The sequence below is a fragment of the Protopterus annectens genome, chromosome 5.part0, assembly GCF_019279795.1.
Source record: "Protopterus annectens isolate FY-2018-M chromosome 5.part0, PAN1.0, whole genome shotgun sequence".
NCBI lineage: Eukaryota > Metazoa > Chordata > Ceratodontiformes > Protopteridae > Protopterus > Protopterus annectens.
In genome coordinates, this window is record NC_056735.1 from 1,898,563,001 (window position 1) to 1,898,585,538 (window position 22,538).

The 22,538-nt window shown below is 38.0% G+C and overlaps 1 protein-coding gene across 1 annotated transcript in view; it reads left to right on the plus strand.

The window, feature by feature from the left end:
• The window catches only part of COG3 (component of oligomeric golgi complex 3), a 1,722,808-nt gene that overhangs the window by 425,063 nt on the left and 1,275,207 nt on the right, over nt 1–22,538 (plus strand). The window contains exon 6 of the mRNA XM_044072049.1: nt 17,828–17,920. Within this exon, the coding sequence (XP_043927984.1) occupies nt 17,828–17,920 (93 nt within the window). The remainder of the gene's footprint in view (nt 1–17,827; nt 17,921–22,538) is intronic.

Consider the following 22,538-nt stretch of genomic DNA (forward strand, 5'->3'; position numbering starts at 1 on the left):
CAGGGCAAATGGTCCCAAAAGGAAAAGCACCTTCACATCAATCAAAATGAAATGCTAGCAGTGATAAATGCAATTACAGCTTTCAGGTACCTCCTGCATCCAGGACAATTATTAATAAGAACAGACAACACCACAGTAATGTTGTACATAAACAAACAAGGGAGAACACATTCATACCCCCTGTGCAGGCTGGCCATGTCACTTTGGAACAGGGCTCTGGAATGGCAAATCAAGCTTCAAGCACAGTACGTGCCAGGTATGGAAAACACGCTGGCAGACAATCTAAGCAGAAATATGACAGACCCTCACGAATGGAAGCTGCATCCTCAAGTGTTTACAAAGATAATCCAAGCCTGGGGAAGGCCAGACATAGATCTCTTTGCCTCCCACAAAAATCATCAATTGACAAAATTCTGCACAAGGACATTTCATCCAAAGGCCTGGAGAGTGGACGCCCTTTCTTTCAGTTGGGCAGCACGGACAGTTTACGCCTACCCACCTCTTCCTCTACTGCCTAAGGTGCTTTTGAAAGCAAGAGCAGACAGACCAAAGATGATACTGATTGCTCCAGACTGGCCAAGACAACACTGGTACCCACTCCTGAGGAGCCTAACACATTCTCCACCCTGGGCCCTACCTCTAATGCCTCTTCTTCTGACTCAGCACAGCTACAAAACTCTTCATAGTCAGCTGAAAACACTCAATCTGGCTGCATGGAAAATTCCTTAACACCTCAACAGACCCTACTCTCCAAGGAGGTACAGGATGTTATTTTGGAAGCCAGAAGGCCATCTACTAGAAACGTTTACTCTGCAAAATGGAAACGGTTTTGCACTTGGAATGAGAAAAAGGATCAGGATCCTAGAAAACTGAATTTACCTCAGATATTACAGTATCTAACTGAGCTGCTGAACAGTGGACTTTCATTTTCCTCCATCAAAATCCATGCCTCAGCCATTTCAGCAGAATACAACACTGATCCACCCTTATTCTCTCACCCACTCTTAAGACAGTTCCTCAGAGGGGCTAAGAATATAAGACCTCCAAGGAAACAGCCAATCCCAGCTTGGGATCTTAATTACATTCTAGAAAAATTAACAATGCCTCCTTTTGAACCAGCTGCCTCAACAGATTTGCAATATTTGTCCTGGAAAACAGCTTTCCTTCTGGCTATTGCCTCAGCACGTAGGGTCTCGGAATTACAAGCCCTCATGGCTGTGCAGCCTTTTCTCATCTTCCATCAGGACAGGGTTTCCCTACGAACCAACCCGTCATTTATGCCTAAGGTAGTATCCAGGGTAGCTTTAAATCAGGCTATCCTCAAAACAAAGGGGAAAGGCTGCTACATTCCTTAGACATCCATAGACAGCTGCATTACTATTTGGACAGGACAAAGCCGTTCAGGAAATCAGAACAACTCTTTGTGTCCTATGCTGTAGGAGCTCAAGGAAAGCCAATCTCCAAACAGACAATTTAAAAATGGATAGGCCACTGCATACGTTTTTGTTACTCCTTTCATGGTAAATCTGTGCCTGCAGGCATCAGACCCCACTCCACAAGGGCCACAGCTACCTCTGCAGCCTTCCTCAGAGGAGTTCCTACCAAAGATATTTTGGAGGCAGCCACCTGGAGTTCGGTGCATACCTTCACTAAACACTACCACCTACCTTTATACTCCAAAACAAGAGCAGGCTTTGCCACTGCTGTGTTGCAGGGCGTTCTGGCTCCTCCTAATTCCACCTAGTGCCTACCACCCTGTGCATAGCTTTGGGATTCTACCCATCTGTAAAGACTGCAGCTGTATGCACGATGAACATAGTACAGTTTTGTACCTACCATAAATGTAGATGTTCGAGTGCTAATACAGCTGCAGTCCAGGTTTCCCTCCCTCCTTCCCCTCTTGGTACAGGCCTAGTGGCTAACTCATCCTCATAAAACCTGTTTGGGTTATCCTTCTATGGTGTATTTGCTTGCAACTACTGAATTTTGATTATATTGCATTGCATGACTATACATAGATGTATACATTATGTATTGCCTTCCTTCTGGGGGCACCTGACATCTGGGGCAAGAAAGACTGAAGAAAATGGCGTCGGCTGTGTCTTATATACCCCTGTCGCACTGACGTCAGGGAAGAAGGCGACAACAACCGACGCCGGACCTAGACTTTGGAATTCGGCCGACCGAGGACCCGCCTGATGGCAGGAGAACCCATCTGTAAAGACTGCAGCTGTATTACCACTCGAACATCTACATTTATGGTAGGTACAAAACTGTACTTTTTGGTGTATTGGTAGGGCAGAAGGACATTAATGCCCATGCTTGAAATATATGTATGCATGTATTAGCAGCCAAGCACACCCAATGCCCTGTCCTTCCAACCCCAGTACTAGCCCCCCCCCCCACATGTATTAGGGCAACTGATGGAGAGGGGAGAGAGAAAGTGAAAAGTAGTGTCCTGGAGATGGAGCAGATCAGGTACTTGCAACATCACTCTCTGCATGCATCAAACTTTATACTGACTCTGCCTTTTTCACCTGAAGACAAAATCTCATTGAATTAGAAGGACAATGAGGCATAACATGTGAAGATATGTCCTGGGTCCATGGGGGGAACGTGCTACCTCAGCCATCCTACATACCTAGACCTAGTGATCATTATGAGCCCTGTCCTTCCCCATGGCTCAAGTGAGCTGCCCTACAGAGCACAAGAACTCCCAAGTTAGGTATGTCCATCTTCCTTACCACCTCCATCATATGTTCAATCCTCTAATTGAAGTAACCTGTTAGGCCATGGTCTGGACCTCATCCTTCTGTGCCATCAGGTTGGAGCTATTTTATTGCTGTGTATTCCAGTGCCATGCATATTTAGTGCCAATTATTTCTTTAATGGTACTATGAAGTACTTTGGGCAGGGATTATGGTCCTTAAATCTACTGTACTGTCCGCATAATTATTTAAATCCAAAATTAGATGATCAAAGGATATAGTCCCTCATGTCATGCCACTGCTACTAAACAGATTAAAGTATACAAAAGAGACAATGGTATAAATATCTAAACAACTCATTAAATGCAGCATCTCTTCAGTTGCATGCAGGAAATGTATGTTGCACTGAGTATGGGCCTACCCCATCCCTGCTCAAGAATATGCTTTACACTGATTACGCCACTTAGCAGTCTCTTTGCCCAAGTTCCCAATATCCCTTTCTAATTAGTTTGTTTGGTTTTCAGTGCCTTATAGTGCTTACTTGCCCACAGTAACTGTACTTTGAGTAAACTTTTATGTTCTGTTTGTCTCTGACACACACACACACACACACACACACACACACACACACACACACACACACACACACACACACACACACACACACACACACACTTTCATGAAAGACAGGTAATATTCTCTAGCACTACAGAATTATCTTCTGGCCTACAAAAGTAAGCTGTTTCCATGCCAAATTAAATAACTTTTTTTTTTAAATACCTTTTCTTAAATCACTTAAGACCTAGGCAAATGTACATTAATAGAAGAAAAACAGAGACTTAACTTCTGTCAGAATTTCAGTTGATTTCACCCAAAATTTCAGATGAGACCAACTGAAATTTTGATGGAATTTAAATTTTATGTTAGGAAACTCAATCTCCAATTATTTTTTAAAGGACAGAATGAGTTAGATTACTCTAATAAGTTTTTGTGTAAAAGGAAAACTTTGTTTAACCCTCCTTTCCATCTGATGGTAGCAGCATTTGACAACATTTGTAGTACAGATTTGTACAGCCACTTTAGACAACAGTAAGAAGAGGTTTTCAAATTTAAATAGGGAGGAATGAGTTTTAATGAAAGAATTGAGGAAAAAAGAAAATCTGAGGATCATGAAGCTGGACAAAGAGGGTGATGTGGCTATAGTAGGCAAACTGGATTATATTGGAGATGAGACAGAAATACTTAATGATGTTGAAAAATATGTTGAAGCTTCCAAAAATGAAGTTTCAATTGCACATAGATTAATTTATTTTTGGAGGATACATTTTTAGAGGGTGTAATTTCAGAAGGCACTTTTAGTTTTCTTATAATTTTCATCTTACAGTTCCTGTGGCTTTTGGGATTCCAAAAGGACTTAAGGACATCCACCCCCATAGGGTTATTATAGCAGCCCACAATAGTATTACCTACTCTGTGGGTGTTTTTGTGGATAGGCTTATTCAAAGTACCATCAAGAAGGTTGATTATTTGATTAAAGATTCTTGGAACTTTTTATCCAAAATTAGGAGAGAATGGTTTACTGATATGTTGTTTTACTACTATCCATGTGGTAGACCTTTTTACTTCTATTCCACATGATGAAGGGGTACAACTATTTGCAGAGGCCTTAATTGACCTCACAGAGGTAAGTCCAACAGTGGTTAACTTTTTAGTTTAATTGATGGAAATTATTTTAAGAAACAACTATTTCTATTTTGAAGGTGAATATTTCAGGCAAATTAGAGGAGTAGCAATGGGTGGAAGTTGTGTGCCCACCTATGCCAATCTGGTGTACACCTGAGCAGAAAAATATGTCACCAAATCAGGTTTCAGTGAACAATGTGAAGTTTATTGACATCATTTGGATGACATTTATATTATGGAATAAAAATTCCCATTATATATATATATATATATATATATATATATATATATATATATTTTTTTTTTTTTTTTTGTTTAATGTTTCCTTATTTGTTATCTTGTTAATTTCATTGTTCTATCTTGGAGCTTATCTCCCCGGGCCTGTACTGAAAATGGACATGTATCCAGTTAGACTAGCCCGGTCAACAAATGTAAAATAAATAATAAATAAATAATAATTTTGCTGATCACGTAAATGGTATTTCCACTAATTTCAGCTTTACTGGTGTTTTTTCTGACACCTCTATTAATTATTTGGACATGACCCTTTATAAGGATTTTGAAAATGGGGGGGGGGGTTGCTTCAAAGGTTTATAGGAAAGCTACCTTTTTCAATAATTACTTGGATTTTAGGAGCAAGCATCCCTTGCACACACAGAAAAACATCTTTAAGGGACAACTTGTATGAACTTCCCGAATGTGTTCTACGTTATCAGACTTAAGACAGGAAGTGCACAATGTCTTGAGTATGTTTTTGGATAGAGGTTATCCACCCTCTTTGATTCAGAATATGAGTGATGAAATACTGCATGGTTGGAGGGATAGATTTAAGCCTTTATTAGATAGTAACAGTGAAATACCAGTTAAAATTAAGATTGAAGGGAGAGGAAACTTTGAACCTCACAAGTATTGTAATACCCTTTGGTCATAGTCAAAAGGACATAAAGGACATAATAAAAAAGAACTGGGTAATTTTTAAGACCACGCCAGAGTTAGTTGAAATTTTAGGGGAGACACTATGTTTTGTTTATAAGATGGGGTAGAACTTCAAATTTCTGAACCTTTGAGATCAAGTATGCAATTGCACTTTAAGGGCACGGTTAAATGTGAGAGTTGTAAACAGTGTCCCTGTATTTTGTAAATACTTAGTATTTCTTTACCAAGCACTTGTTTTGAAATTATGTTGAAAAATGGTAATTGTAACACCAAGGGAATTGTTTATACTGCTATTTGTACAACATGTAATTTTTTTATATCTGAAAAACAGAAAGAACATTAAAAAAGAGAATTTATGAACACTTGTATGCAATAGTTAGAAAAAACACTAATAATGTACTTTATAAGCATAGTTCTAATTGTCAAGGTTTTATTAAGGTTAAGTTTGGTATTTTAGAAATTATTCCAAGAAACCCTGGGGGGGGGTGGAACTTGAAATAGAAATGAAGGACTTACAGTGGCAACTCAGGTTGAATGCCAGTAACCCACCAGGACTTAATGAAAATATTTATATTTTACCTTTGTTAAAATTAAAAGCACAAGAAATATAATTAGGGTATTCAGGATGAATTTTATTTTTTTAAAAGGTGTTTAGTATTTATTATAATTTATGTTGGAAGTTTTGTATAAATGTTTTATTAGAGCTTTTTAAGCAAAGATCCTGAGTTTTGTGAATTTTGTTTCCACTTAGGTGAAATAAGATATGTTTAATTGAATGATTGAGAGGTGGGTCCATTTATTGCATTATTTAAACTGGTTTCTAAGATGTATTTTCATTCTGAAGAACTCTGTATTTAGAGGGATGAAAGCACTTAATGAATTCTCTTTACTGTGTTTTATGCCATGCAAGTGATTCTATTGGTGTTAAACATTGTAAAAGCATATTCAGGGATAGACAGTGGCAGTAGTTTGTCTTTATTTTGTTTCATGTTTTGATTGACTTAAGGGCTCTTGTGGTGTTTTAAACAGTATTATTAGAAAAGAAAACAAACCATGTTAACAGTTTTCCATTTACACACATGATACATTATATGTTTTATTTCTTTGTAACAATTGTCAGTCCAAAATTACATAAATAGCTCAAGTCCTACTTTCCGTTATTTCTCACTTCTCCTAAGTCTTTAGTCTTCTTGCATTGTTCCCAAAAATTCCATTTACTTCTATGTAATTTACACTTTCTCTTTCTTGAAGATCCCTCTTCCAATTCTTTTATCAGTTTTATAATGCTCAGCACTTCAGTACAGTCTGTTTAGATTTTGATTTCCATTTTCTAGTAATTGCTTTTTGGCAGCCTACAGAATTGAACTTAATAAGACCTTACCTTGTCCAGGTAATTCCGATACTCTGTCCCAGCTCAAAAGAATAATTTTATTAGTTACATCCATTTGTTTGGGTGGCCACGGTGGTGAAGTGGCTAGCATTGTTGTCTCACAGCAAGAGGTTCTCCAGTTCAATCCTCGGCTGGGTGCCTTCTGTGTGGTGTCTGCATGCCCTCCCTGTGGTCACGTGGGTTTTCTCCGGGTGCTCCTGTTTCCCCCACATCCCAAAGACATGCTGTAGGTGGATTGGACACTCTAAATTGGCCCTAGGCATGAGTGCGTGCGTGTGTGTGCCTTCTGTGGAAGGCTGGGTGCTGGGCTGGCACCTCGACACCATAAAACTCCACTGCCAATCATGAGCGGACAGATGATCCGCTGTGGCGACCCCTAACCAGGAAAAGCAGAAAGAAGAAGAAGTTACAGCCATTTGTTTCCCCAGTATTCCTGAACAGAGTACTTTAAAACCTGCCAAGTCATTACACTTACAAAAAGCATGTTCCTATTTACCTCTTTCTTCCCCATCACACTTCCAATGTTTGCTATCTATATGAAGAAAAATTCTTTGAAGTCTGCTTGAGGTATAAAAATATCTATGCATACACTTCCAAGGAAGAATCCTAAACCTTCTGGACTTGTGCATACTTGGGAAACATACATATGTCTTCCCATTGTTCCCCTGTAAATTGTTTTTCCAGTCTGTCTTCCGAGTCTTCTCTAACCTCCTCCGATTGATTATTATAGCTGTCATGCAATATTTTATATGCCTTCTAATTATCCATCTTTATCAGCAGCTTACTTTCTAGATTTGACTAAAAACTGTACCAGAGCATGTCTTTCACTCTGAATTCTACTATCCCTACTCTGTCTATACTCTGATATCAATCCCTGATACAGATGACCGTGTCTAACCTGCAGTCCAAACAACTTCTTGGCCATCCTTCTCTATTACCCTTCCCCATCTAATTATTTTCTCCCCATATCTTGGCTCGTTTGTTAGGTTTTCCAGTAAATTCCAACCCCCTGTTGCCTATTTTCTGTATCCCTACTTACCGCCATCACTGTTGGACAAAAATCTCCTTTCTGCTAAATTGGCTTAGTTCTTAGAATACTTTCAGCAACTTTATGAATGTAATATTTTTTATTGTGTTTTTTTTACTTAAGGATCTGCATCCAAAATGCCACACTCTCCTTATTTCTTGAACTCTCCCCTTCTTCATCATCATTCTTTTCCACTTTGAATTATAACCTTCTGCTTGGACTATATATATATATATATATATATATATATATATATATATATATATATATATATACACACACACATACATACATACATACATACATACACACACACTAGAGTCTGAACTGTGTAGCTCTAAAATAACCTATATATATATATATATATATACATACACACACATACATACATACATACACACACACTAGAGTCTGAACTGTGTAGCTCTAAAATAACCCTTCAAATCAGTTAATCCTAAGATACCTTATTCTGTTGGGAGGGTCAGCTTATCCCCTTAACTGTTGCCTTCCGAGATAAATTCCTTCAACTCTTTGTTATTGTCCACAACTGCTCCTCTGGTTGATAAAATATATTCCTGAGCTGCACATAAAACTAAAGGTATTTTTTTTTTTTTTACTGCTTGTATCTTACTTATCTGTATCCATAACCAAGAGCTTCCAGTTTCTCAGTTTTTCTATTTTGTTTAGTCTTTTCCCACATATCCTTAGCTGCCATAACAGAAAAAAAATAATCCATACTCCTAAATGCTTCATATTATAATGTCCTCGTAAATATGGGCATTGTTGAACCGAGTAATGAGTGAGTACATAATTTACGGCTATAACCTTTGTTGCATCTTCTCTAATTTTATATCCTGAAAAGATCTGAAACTGTCTCAAAATGTTACACAACTTAGAGATGTCCCTTTCTGAATTTATCAAGCACAAAATATCATCTGGAAATATAACCAACTTTTCTTGATTACCATATTAATTATATCCTTGAATTTCTTAGTCTCTTATTTTCTTTGCCAATGGCTCTAAATATAAAGTAAATAACAAAGGGGAAAGAAGACATTCCTGCTTGGCTCCTCTGTTCAGACACAGCTTATTGGAGAGGAAACTTGATACTTTAATTCTTGCCTCTGATGCTTCATATATCCTCCTGATTAACCTTATTATATTTATCAGGGAATGCAAATGCACGTGTTGCTCTACTCATAAAATCCCTGCGTACTCTGTTGTCAAATACCTTCTCTGCATACAGACTTACCAGCAACAGCAGTATTTCCTTATATCTCACTTCCTTTTGGATCTTCATTCTTCTGTTAATGTTGTCAAAGGTTTACCTCCCCTCCACAAGACACATTCATCCATATCGGTCAGCTTTAGCAATGCCTTTGCCATTCTTTTAGCTAGTATATACATAATCTCATGGTTGAAAATTTGAAATGGGTCTGTTTGAGGCTGGGTCTCATGAGTCTTTACCCTCTTACGGTAATACAGCTGCCACATCTTTCTTCTAAGATGCCAGTGCTTCCACTCCTTTTAAAACACTAATACAAAAAGTCTACCAGATTTTTATCACTTTCTTCCCTGCTGACTTTGAAACTAAAATCTTCCAGATCTTTATCACTTTTTTCCCTCCTATCTTTCAAACTTCCTGAGGAATACCATTTGTTCCTGGAAACTTCCCTGCAGATTGATTTTACATCGCCATTTTTATCTTGTCTCCTCTTATCTTAACTGCAGGCCTTATTTTCCTCTAAGCTTGGCATAATGAAGTGTTCTGTAAATGTTTCCTTGTGTGCTATTTCTTGGCTTCCACATTCCTCTGCTTTATATAGATTTTCATGAAATTTCTGAAATATCTCTAATACCTCAATAGGATCCTTGGTTATTTTTCTTGGCAGAGGCTCTCTGTGTTTGGCAACAATCCTTTTTACTTTCTCTTACCTAAAATCATTGTGCTAAAAGTTATTGTGCTCTGGAGTTATTAGAAAAAAAGTTACTTAACAGCAATCTTGGTAAACTCATGCATATTTTCCAAATACCCCCCTTATTTTCTCCTTAACATTCTGCAGTTGGTCCTGTTCTTCTGAGAGTCCCCTTATTTTGCAATACGTTAACCTTTGTCAGCACGTCTAAATAATTTCTATGTCTTCACCATATCTATTTTATTTTTTCTGTATTTTTAAAACTTTTTTCATTTTATCCCATTCACTAGCTATCCTTCTGAAGAAATTCATATCTTTCCTGTTACTGAATTCACATCTTCCATACCAAATATTTTCATACATTTCTTCAGAAAACTACCTTCTTTTCCCTTCTAGATCTCTATGATACATCCTCACTATTGCAAATTAAGTTCCAGTCCCCACATGTAAGTAATATTCCATGGTGAAACCAGATTATTTCTTCCCAAATTCTATTAACATCCATAATAGCACTTTTGGTGGAATACAGATACATTCCAGTGGAATCGTCCTCTTTCGCCAGTAGATCCTTACTACTATAAATCTACTATTATTGTCCTTTTTCCCTTCTGTCAGTATTGGAACCTCTCTAGCATTCAGCATTATTACCCCCATTTTCCTTTGTCCCTGCCTCTCTAGCAGTCAGCATTATTAGCCCCTTTTCCTTTGTCCCTGATATTCTACCGAATATGCATCCTGAAATCTTGTCTTTCCAAATGTGTCTCATGCAGCATTTCCATTTGAACTCTGCATTTCTTAATATAATTCAGTACTCTTTCCTTTTTTGTCTGTACCTTTAAGGACATTTATATTCCAAAATAATATGGATCGAGTAATCATTGTGGTAAATGGCTATTGTTATTACCCATTAAAAATGTGTATATAATAAGTATTTCCAACATTTGTCCTATATAAACACACTAATATTTGGCTGGCTGATCTTTTATACATTTGTTTCTTCCCATCCCTGGTTGAACCTATGTCATATTTTTCAAGTATTTGCTTTAATGAAAATCCTCAAAAAAAATAATACATTTTCAGAACACTCCATCCTGCAGTCACTTAGAACAAGCATACAGATCTATGTAGATTTTCAACAAGTGAAGTTTAACTCTCCAGATAGAACAATTGGCCCAAATTGACAGCTGCATTCACAGGCATAATCTAATCTAAAACTAAGGTTACCTGTGTTACATACATGTGCATATGTTACAGCCTGTGTTCCCACTTACACTGATTGCTGTCATTTTTTCTTTTTAATCTCTATGCCTCAACCAGATATGAAAAACGGCTTGTATGTTTTCAATAAATGTTAACATTTAGCCCTGAGAAAAAGTGCAATGACTACTTCTAAGTACATTATCCATTATTCTATTAAATGCATTAAAATACAAAGGCTGCTTGGGAGGCGTCTATCTCTTATTCACTTCTCATAACTTCAAAGTTTACTTTTCTTTGAACTGCTTCCCATTGTACCTTTTTAAATTTTGCATTTCAATCAGCAAAGACTGCTCAGAACTCTCAAGATTAATTGAGTGCACCTGGAGATGACTCATCTGCATGTAAAGGTAGTCAGCAATGAGAAAAAAACAGCTTACAACTTTGCAGATGAATGAAGGATTTTTTTGTGAATTTCACTCGGAACAGAATGTACATAATTCCCCTGGCTAACCACCTTCATATGCAGACTTCTTGTCTCTCCCTGAGAACATTTGCTAATGGAAAAAAACAAGCCAATATCTTTTCAGATGCAAGAAGATTAGCATTTGTCATGGCATTCATCATTCCGTCCTACGTTTCTGACCTATTTGCTTAAAATGTTTATAGCTTAAGCCAGGGGCATTAATTTAGACATCCACCCTTGTAAGCCCAATGGAAATTATAATGTTAATGCTACATATAATATAACCAGTACACTTTTACACACTATCCCCACCTCAGTAGTCCAAGATCACAGCATTGTAGTTATTTAAACTTTTCTGTCCAGTCTTTCTTCTTTTGTTTTACTGTAAAGCCTATATTTCTTACAACTGAAAAAAAGTACTTGTTTAATATCTTTAACACATATGACAGGCATTGAAAGGTCTTTCCCCATACACTTTTAAAGTACTAATGACTGCACACTATAGAAAACTGCTTTTCAATATAAAATGCATTTTCCTTTGTAAAATGTTTTATACAAATAATAGTAAGAAAAGAAATTGATTTACTTACAGTTACTTCTTTTTTTCCCATTTAGTGTCTTTCTAAACATTGATGACATACATTGGGGTATATGCTTTACAGTCCACCCACAGGTTTAACAAAGACAAAAAAATTCCAGTCTTTATCAGCCATTTTTTCTTGTAAAGTGATATTTCACAAATGTAATTGATGCTGTTATATTTTCCCATTTATTTGATTATTTCAGTTTTGCTGGTCTTCCCACTCATCTTTATTTTCCAGTACCAGACTCTGGTTCAAGTCAGTATTCCTCATTCTTTTAGTAAACTCCTGTGCTTTTTTCTGTCTGTCGATCATTTTCATTTGTAAGAAGTGATGAGGTTAAAATTTCAACAATCCTCTTACAGCCAGAAGAAAGATAAGTAGAATTCCGTTCTGCTTGCTGGCTCAATTTTTGTTTGATATTTTTTGTTTTCTACTTAGTCTGTTCTGCATCTAAAAATATTTGATTCTCCAGGAAAAAAATATTCTGAAGAAAGCTGAATGAAGCAGCTTGAATCTCACACCTGCCTCTCGATATTCCTTGATTGCAAGGATAAATTAGCTTTTCTTCTGTTTGGTGTATAGCAAATAATAATTTTCCACAAACACTCTATCTCAAATCAATACTTTTCCTTTCTGACACAGTTTTGTCAGGATCAACTCTTTCTGCTTGTATGAGTGCATCTTCACTAATATAGGTCTTGGCTGACTTCCCATGGCCAGGTTTGAAGTATACACTCTATGTGCTCTTTCAGTTAACAAATCTTGTTGTGGAACACCAGTCTGATTGCTTGTGTGTGCTTTTAGAAAATTAATGCAGGCTGTTTCTTCCAGTTTTTACGGTATAACAAAAATGTTAGGTTTTCTCTGCATGTTTGTTCTACTATTTTTTGAAACTGTTCTTGAAATGTCTTATACTCATTCAGACTTTTCTTAATTTCAGCCTCTTATTTTTGCAGTTTATCAGTTCATCTTAATAGCTAGTTAAATATTCTTCTATTTTTTTCTAGCCTTTTATTATTTGAGTTGATATATTCCTTTAGTGTTTATTTTACTTAAATTAAATGTATTCAAATGTGATTGTTTCCTCTAAATTACTGGAAGAAATCTCTTGTATCAATGCTGAGGCTTGGAATGCTTTTTGCTAAACAGTTGCTGGATTCTTCCCAGAATTTTCTCTTCACCTTTTCTTGTTGGTTTTCTTTCAGGTTCTTTAAATTTCTCTTAGCTGGCATCTAGGCTGTGTACTTGCTAGTCACTAACCACATTTTACTCAGAGTGATAATTTCACTGTCTCTCTCTTTTCATTTTCTGTTTTCACACTGGGAGACCTGAAAATATACTGTTGATTAGTGGACAGTCATCTTGGAAGTCAATTAATAGTAAGTCTGATAAACAAGGATTGGCCTCTGACGACCATATGTCATGGACTCATCCCTTCTGGCATGGGGGTGTGCATGTTGAGGAAATGACTGTCCATGGTATTTGGTTGTTGACAGAGGCCAATCTTCACATTAATATGCTGGAGCCATGGGCAGTCCTCCTTGCATTGCAATCCTTCCAGGGCTCTGCCCCCATGGGTGTGATCACTGCCCAGACTAGCAATATTTCAGTGGTCTGGCACAGCAGCAAACAAGGGGGAACTCAGTCAAACTTTTTATGTTGGGAGGCCTTGAGAGTTTGGCAGTAGGTGATTTCTTCCAACCACTTTCTAATGCAGCATATATATTACTGGACAAGTTGAGCAAGCCCATTCTGCTGCATGAGTGGTCTCTCAGACAGTGGCTTCCAAGATTTTCAACCACTAGGCCTGTCTTGATGTGATCTGTTTACAGCCCTGGCCAACAACAAGTACACCAGCTTCTTTGCCCTGATTCCCAAGGAGGGATGCCATGGTCCACACTTTTGTCCCCTAGCTCTTCTTTACACTTGCCCTCCAAGTGTCTCCCATAAACAAATTTCTGCAGAAAGTGGCCTGACATAAGGTGAAGGTGAGTCACATCAGCCTCTTTTTGCCTTGACCGATACAGTTCCCTTTCCTGTGGCCTCAGCTGGTGTACCTCCCTGGTTTCTGGACCCTCTTCCTGATTTTATCTCCCACCCATCCAGCAAGGCTCATCCAGATATCAAATTCTTGAAGTTGACTGCTTGATTTCTCCACTCCAGTGATGGGCAAAAGTTCCAGGCTTTCATCCAGTGTAATTCACATTTATCTTGTCATCATCTCAAAAGCCATCCACCAAGAAAGTCTATAGAAGTAAGTTGAAGAGATTTTATCTGGACCTCTGCCATGGGTCTGAATCCTTTTTGGCTTATTTGTTGATTCTAGTTTATCTCACAAATCTTTTTCATGCAAGAGCTAGCTTCTCAGTCATCACAGTTCAGTTGGCCGGTATATAGCATTTTCATGTTGGTGAATGCCAGATGCCTGTTGCTGTCTTAAAACTGTCTTTAAGGCTCTTTTGCAGGGTGCGTTTCAACTGTGGCCTTTCTATGGGATCCTTGTCCACTGTGGGATATTACTGTTTCACTCCAGGCCCTGAAAATCCCCTCCCCCCGAACATCCAGTTACTATGGAATTAAAATCCCTTCCTTGGAAAACTCTTTCCTTGGTGGTGGTTACCTTGACAAGCAGGATTTCATAACTGCAAGTCTTGTTATGCAAACCACCATATTTGGTGTTTTACAAAGGCAAGAGTTTCCTCTCCAGACAAACCTTAACTTCCTTCCCAAAGTGGATTTTGACTTGAATCAGGCTATTAATCCTCTAGTGTTTTTCCTGAACTTCTCAAATATCTCCTACATTTGTTGGATGTTCATTATCAATTTCATTTGTATTTGCACCGTACCAAGGGCTTCAGAAAATGTGACCATCATTTTCTCTTCTTTTCTAAAGTTAAATTAGGAATCAGTGTCTTCAGGGTCGTACTCTTCTGGTGGTTGTCCAACTGTATGTTTTTTTCAGAGCCAAGGGACTGTCACAGCCTAGCAAACCTAACATTCAATCAACTAGGGCATTGGTAACCTGTGCAACTTTCTTTGCTGGAGTCCTTACCAATATTATCTGTGCTGCAGCTACTTGGTCTACAATGCACACATTTTTCTCTCCTTACATGCTGGACCTGCAGATTGTCTAGGGCTTTATTTGTCTCCACTGTCCTTCAGAACATCCTGCTATGAGTCCTCCCATGTTTGTGGTAGCTGTGGACTCTCTACAAATAGACTGAAAAGACAATATTAGATATGAAAAAGTAGTGCTGAATCAGTTTTAGCTTCTTCTGGTCATGTGAACATTCCCTCCCTCTGCAAAATTATCACTAGCTTGAGCTCTCACTTGACCGTACTGGACCTGTCTAGACCCTTGTCTTACATAGTCCGGCTATTTTATTGTCATTTCAGCTTTTTCTGCTTATGTGTTAGAAGTACAGTATTCTGCATAGACAGGCATACTTGATCCGAGGAACTGTAAGGGTGGCGATGAACTATGATTAGGGGAAGGAGCCTGACCCTTGGATACAAAAATCTGAGAGTTGCTGGCGTGGAGCTGATATATGCAGTAGTTGAGAAGGATGGAAGAAGACAACATGGATCTAGTACTGTGGTAGATAGTTGCTTTGTTTCAGCCTAGTTGCCTATCTCTGTGACATCCAGTGATTACTTTGGGTGTATGCAGTTTAGTCGCCATACCTGAACAATACGTTCAGAATCAGTTTGCAGAGCCTTCTGTTTTAGGCTTCATGTTTGAAAATAACACGTGCTTATGAATGATTTATGCATAATTTCTTGGAAAATGCATATCGATATGCTAACTCTGTGGTCTTATAATAGTAGGGAGAAGGAAGACCTCCCCAGAACATAACACGGTTGCTCTGCACTAGCAAAATCCCAAGGTGTGTGCAGATGACTGTAGAGGTGTTGCACCCAGTTTTGTTCAGACAGCTAGAGCCATTCCTCTCAACATCTTAGTGTAAAAAATCTGGACAAAGCCAAAAATAATGAGGGGACAAAGGCCAAAAAGTAGAAATAGATTTTAATTATTGTTCTTTTAGACTGAGAAAATTGCTAGAATAAAAGGTTTTGCATTTTCTGAAGGACATGACATCTGAAACTTGAATAATTGTCATTTATTGACTTCATTCATCAGTGATATACCAGAAAACCACAAATTTTATGGGAAAGGCAAACAATATGAGGGAAAAATCACAACATTCTGTGACCTTATGGACAACTGAGAGGTATGGCTAGATCCTAATCAGCTGGTCATCAAACAAATATAGAGAAGTCAAGAACTGGACTGATTTTGACAGTTTTAGAAAACAGGTCATTCATTTAATGTGCAAGTAATGTAGTTGTGTTACGACTACATAATGAAAAGTTCTTCAGGTGTCATAGAGGTGAGTTGAACCTCTTAAGCACTGCTTTGTACTGATGAGATTTTTTTTTTTTACTTTGGTGTTCCACCCCGACCCAAAGTTGCTTGATGTACAAGTTTATGATTTAGTGCAGCAAGAGAATTTTATTGATCCTGTCTTTGTTGTATATCCCTGTGCCTGTGTACAGACATATTTACTATGCATGGAGGTAAATTTCTAACTTACATATTTTAAAACTTGTAGTTAAAGTACTGATTTTGCTGATGACAGCTAGTTTGTGGTTTCTCAGTCCAAACTCAGTGTAATGTTTCCTGCTTTAAAATATTTTGACGAGGAGCTTACTGTTGCAGACCATAGACGTATCAAAGTGAGCTAATTGTTCATTGGTCTTTTTTGTGTGTGTGTGTCAGTTGTTAATGTTTGTATTTTTTTCATCTCTTACCTTTACTTGAGTACATCAATCTGGACAGAGCTTTTCATGAGCAGAGCTAGCATTACCAGAGCTGTACTTCATGAAATGCTGGTGTTAGGGTCTTTGGTTTTGGTTTTCTTCCTTTTCTTGGTGTACTTAGCAATAGACTTGCTTCTTGGGACACTGCCTTTTGTGTGTTAGTATTTGCCATGGCGTATTGAGATAAGACAGTGTAGTAATGGTAAATTTTTGAGATGGCTACTGCAGTAGGCATTGTTTCCCGTATTTACTTCCTATGTTTCTGTTCTTGCCTTTTTACTTTCCAGTATTGCTGTAGTCCATCTTCCCTTTCTTCCTCCTCTTCATCTTTAGTAACCTGTTTTGTTCTATGTGGAGTAACTAGAAATATAATTTAATAACTTCCTTTTTGAGGTGCTTGGTCATGTGAGCCAATGAAACTGGCTATAACAAGTCCCTGTGTACTGTTTGATAAAAAAAAAAAAAAAAAAAAAAAAAAAAGTTGCCATCATATGTGTCAACCTGTTAGAGCTAGAAATCTAGACAAAGCAATAAATAATGGGGAGGGGGAACAGAGGCCCAAGAATAGGTACACTTTTTAAATCTTGCTCTTACAAACTTAGAAAGTAGATAGAACAACAGGTTTTGCATTAGTATGAATTTTCTGAAGGTTATGAAGTCTGAAACTCAAATGACTGTCATTATTTAATGACTTCAACCCTCTGATTTGGCAGTGATTTACCAGAAAACCACAATTTTTGAGAAACGGACCAAAAATACGAGACAAAGATCTGGACATTCTGTGAAAATCTGTGCAGTTGAGAGGTATGGTTGCCATGCTGTTATCAACCTGACATAAATCAAGTATCTTTTGGAAATCCCTGACTGTTGTAGCAAGTATTCATTCTTTTTCCTGAGTTTTGGGAGGTTGTTGCAAGATGAGAAAATGCTCCCACCACGTCCAGTAAGTTCCACATATTTTTCTAAGCTTTGAAACTGTTTCAGGTTCTACTTTTCTGCATTTATTTGATTCTGTACTGTAGTAGTTATAACACACATTTTGGACTTGGGTCAGAATTATATTTTGTTTTTGTTATGATTGTGCCTTTTTTCTTTGCAGAAGTTGAATTCGCCTACGTTATCTGTGAATGGTGAAGGATTCATACCAATGCTTTCTAAACTGGATGATTGTATAGAATATGTGTCATCTCATGTAAGTCTCATTAATGAAAATTCCTTTTCTAATGTAATTGTTTATAAAAACGTGTAGTTTGTTTGAAATGTTACTCCTCTGTCTTTTTTCTTCTATTTTTTTTTTATTCTTAATTTTTAACTTCTTACCTTTATTTGTCAAGTCCTTCCTCCCCAGTGAAGGGTGAACTAAATAATTCTGACATATTGTTCTGCATTATAACACAGTCTGTTGTACTACAATGCCCTTGTGATATGTTTTATTACAGCCTTTGCATGTTGGTTGTATTCTAAAGTTTGATACTTTCTGTGTGACATTTGTTGCACTGCTTGCCTGTTATGTTGGCAGTTGTGATCTAAGATTGGGAGTTTCACCTTCAGTACTAAGGCTGTTAGGATTTAGCTTGGTCTCTAACTTTCCCAGGTTACTTGGCACCACCCTTCCACTCATAGTGCTTTGTGAGTTTTGACCTTTTTTCAGATTTCATTTGCTGCATCTAAGGTAAACATCATACATTTATAGCTCCATGCTACCATTTGTATTGTTAATGTTTTGGTTGTTTATTTTAATGTCTTTTCTGGAGATGTATGCATAATCCTCTCTGTTCATGTGGTTGTTTCTGACTGTTAAATCTTCTGTGCCAGTTTAGTAATTTGCAAGTTTCATTTATTCAGTCCTTCCCCACTTTGGCCTTCACTATTTCCTTCTTCACATATTATTGCTATGCCACAATCTGCCACTATCCCAGATCAGTTTTATTGGTATCTCAATTAGTTTAGACAGCTGAAAACAGGATCTCTTGGTTGCACAAATTATTTCTTGTGCATTTTTTGTTAATGTGCCAAGAAAATTCAGGATGGTGAATATTCAGATTCAGCTATTCATTCCTTCCTGTACATTCTTTCTCTGCATCCAGCAGACCTCTTTGTGGTCTTTTCTTCATCAGCTGTTGTACCCATTCCTTTCCAAGTTGTTAAGCTAAAATGAGTTTTAGGTATATTGGAGCATTGTTTGTTAACAAGTATGACTGTGTAATTCTACAGTATTCTGTTGATGAGATTTCCACAATGTTCTTCATGTTGATCACTGCTGTAGTACCGTTAGAGCTTCCAAAGCTTCAGGGCACCTTCCACACACCCAAGGCTGTCAGGCAGCTTGAGCTGAGTTGACTAAAAGACAAGTTTGGGCCAAGCCCTTCCAAGTTTTACTACCACCAAAGAGAAAAAGAAACCCACACCTTACCTCTAAGGCTTTCAAGAATTGATGGTTGACTTGGGGCTGTTTCTTTGATGGGCAGACAAGTTCCCTTTGTGGAAAATTCCTTCCATTTTCTAAATATTGTTTGTGTTTTATCACTTTTCTTTTCAGAAAAGTTATTTTTAAAGCCAGGAGTTTTGTGTTTTAGTGGACGGTCACAATGTACTTTAAAATGGGAACACTCCTCTTTCCTGTCTGTTTAAATTGTGTAAAGTAAATGGAAACCATATTTTCAGTGTTTATTATATGTTTTTGGGCTCACAGAGTGTTTTAAAATGCTTATTAGTATGCTTTTCTGTGAAAATTGACTTTTAAAGACTTTTAGTTTTTACCAGTGTTTGGCACTTGTTTTCCCCAGAAAGAGGCACTACTTTCAGTTTGACCATGGAACAAACTACTAGTCCCATGGTCAGGCCTTCTTTAAGTCACAAAAAAAAAGTAAGTTAATCAAACAGCCTTTTCCACCACAGAAGGCTAGCAAATTGCCCCAGCCACAGGTGCGTGACTGTGCTCTGGCCATTTGTTGTAACTCAGACCACTTATCTTTTACCCTGGATACATCTGGTGTAGAACCTGCAGTCACTGTGGACAAAGGCTGTTGGGGTCCCACAGTGGGAAAGGGAGAGACACTATTGTTGGTCTTGGGAAATTGAATGAGGAAGGACTAACCTGTTGTGTCAGAATGCTGTGCCCATCCCTGGGGAAGCTGCTGTTGCCTTTACTAATGAGGATGGCCCCATTTTTCCTGTCAAAAAAAACAGAAAGCTAAGTATGTGTCTACTCCTCATCAAACTTTCTCAGGCAGGAGTAGGTTACTGGGTCTGGCTAAGGGTTTAATTCAGGCTGTTGATCCTTCTTGTAAAGTATTTTGTGTCGAAAAAGGAGGGATAGCCATTTTCTTGAGGAGGTTCAAGACTGAATACGGACAGGAAGATGAATGGACAGATACAGGGTTTTCTTCTCAGATTTATGATTTAGTCTCAGGGGAGAGCTCAGTTTTGATGCTCCCTAAGAGGGGTTCTTTTCCTCTGAGACTAATGTTAGAATTTGCCACTGTTTTCACTGGGCAGCACCTAGGTTTCCAGTCCCTTAGAAAATCCTTTGAGTTGTTACACAAGAAATTTCCAGAACCTACACCCATTACTTTCTTAGCTTTTGATGATGTGTGTGTTACTGTCTGTAATTTTCCTGATAGTCATCTAGCTGCCCCTAAAAAGGCAGAGAGGATGTAAAGCATTCCTCAGTCTTTTAAGTTGTTATACACTATTCCCAACCCTGATCCAGCAGATATAGCCTTAGTTGATCCTACTATTGCTAAGCACGTAGTTAATTCCAGCCCTACCCTTTTTGATAAGGATAGGGAAATTATTGATAAGTATGGGAAAACATGTATATTTCTTGTGACTTTCATTTTCAGAGTTTTTGAATTGTCAGGCTCATTTATTAAAGTTTGTTCTGACTAATTATGAAAGTATGATGAATGCTTTACCTGCAGTTTCTTGTGAAGAAATTTCAGTTTTAAATAATTTAGTTTCTTCTATTCCACAGATCGCTACTCATTGTTGACATTGTGTATATGACTTTGATATTTCTTCCAGGGCTACAGCCACTGGTATTGTTTTGAGGAGGTTTGCATGGCAGCATTCTCAGAACCTACCAGATGATGATAAAAATGAGATTTTAAATTCTCCTTTGAATAGAGATTTAGGTTTTGGCCCATCTGCTGCAGAGGTGATCAGAAAGTGTGTTGAAATGGGTAAGTTTAATCCAGGGAATCTCTTAAGATTTTTTTAACCCTTCTTTTCTAAATTATTTAAGGGATTCTCTGGCTCCTCATCCACTTTTGGCAAAATGCAGAATAGACAATCTCAACAAAATACCGATAAATAGAAGTTTAAGAAGAAATGGCAAGGGTGTTCCAAAAGGAAATCTCGAACCTCCCAAAACCAAGAACAGTCACCAAGTCTGAATGACTATTCAAGAGACCTTGTGACTCCCTTCCACCCTGGCCCATTTTTCTTCCAGAAAGTCTGAGTCTCCATTTTCTCTTTGGCAACAGATAGTTTCAAACATCTGAGTTCTGAAGATCATTTATCAAGGTTACAGATGGCAATAGGAGGAAATTCCTCCTTTCCAGGGTTGTCGTTCCTCATCCTCCCGATCAGACTCTTGTTTTTTCTGTTTTTCATCATGTGCTATCCCAAGAAGTGATTGAACTAGTCCATCCTTCCCAGGAGGGAAGGGTTTTTTACTCAAGGATGTTACTGCCAAAAAAGATGTTGTTGCAGCCCAGTTCTGGATCTTTCTTTCCTAAACCTGTTTGTTTTAGTGCCCAAATTCAGAATGATGTCAATTCACAACCTGTTACCTTTTTTTCCTCTTTCAAGTTTGCTGGCAACAACAGCCTTAAAAGATGCAATTCCCATCCCTATTCATCCAGACTTCAGAGGTTTCTTAAGGTTTTGCTTATCTGGATCACATCAGTTCTTTGCTTTACCCTTTGGACTATCCACTGCACCATGAGTGTTCAGAAAGTGCCTAGTTACAATTATAGCTCATTTCAGGCTACAGGGTATCCACATTTTTCCATGTTTAGATGACTTGCTTATTTTTGAAGAGCCTTTTTCAGAGTGTCAGGTGATAGACCTCTTACACAAGGTGAGATTCCAAGAAAGCATTCAACAGTCTTTTTTGACTGCTTCACACAGGATTGTGTTCATGGGGTGCCAGCTGGACAACTCGGTTCAAACAGCTTTTCTTTACCAGGAAAAATAGATGTATATCTGGATCTGTTTCTAGTATTTTCTGCTCAGACTTAAGCCACTGTGAGGGATTATATCAGGATTGTGGGTCTCCTGGCTTTTATGATTGTCATGGTAGCCCTGAAAAGACTCCACATGGGAAAGATACAGTGATATCTGAAGTCTCTCTTATTCCATCACCAGCACCTTTTATCTTTTCAAATCCTAGTGCTGGGGTTTGTCAGAAGAGAAATAATTTGGTGGAGACAGCAGATATCCTTAAATCCAGGTCTACCCTTCTCCCTCCCTATTCCAAAGCAATTGGTCACCACAGATGCTTTGGGCTTTGCTTGGGGAGCAGTTTCAGGAGGGATAAAAGTGTACGGTATGTGGCACAGTAAGGACAGATGCAAAAGTATAAATATAAAACAGATGCTTGCCCTGATCAAGGTATTCATCTCTCTGAATCATCTTTAGACCGTGGAACCTCTTCAAATTGTCGCCAACAGTATAACGGTCATATGGTACATCAGCACGTTGGGGAAGGAGATTGTGTATACCCTTTGAAGACTAGCCAAGTTAGCTTGGAATGTAATGTCACAACATAGTCTCATTCTACAGGCATCCTACATTCTGTCAGA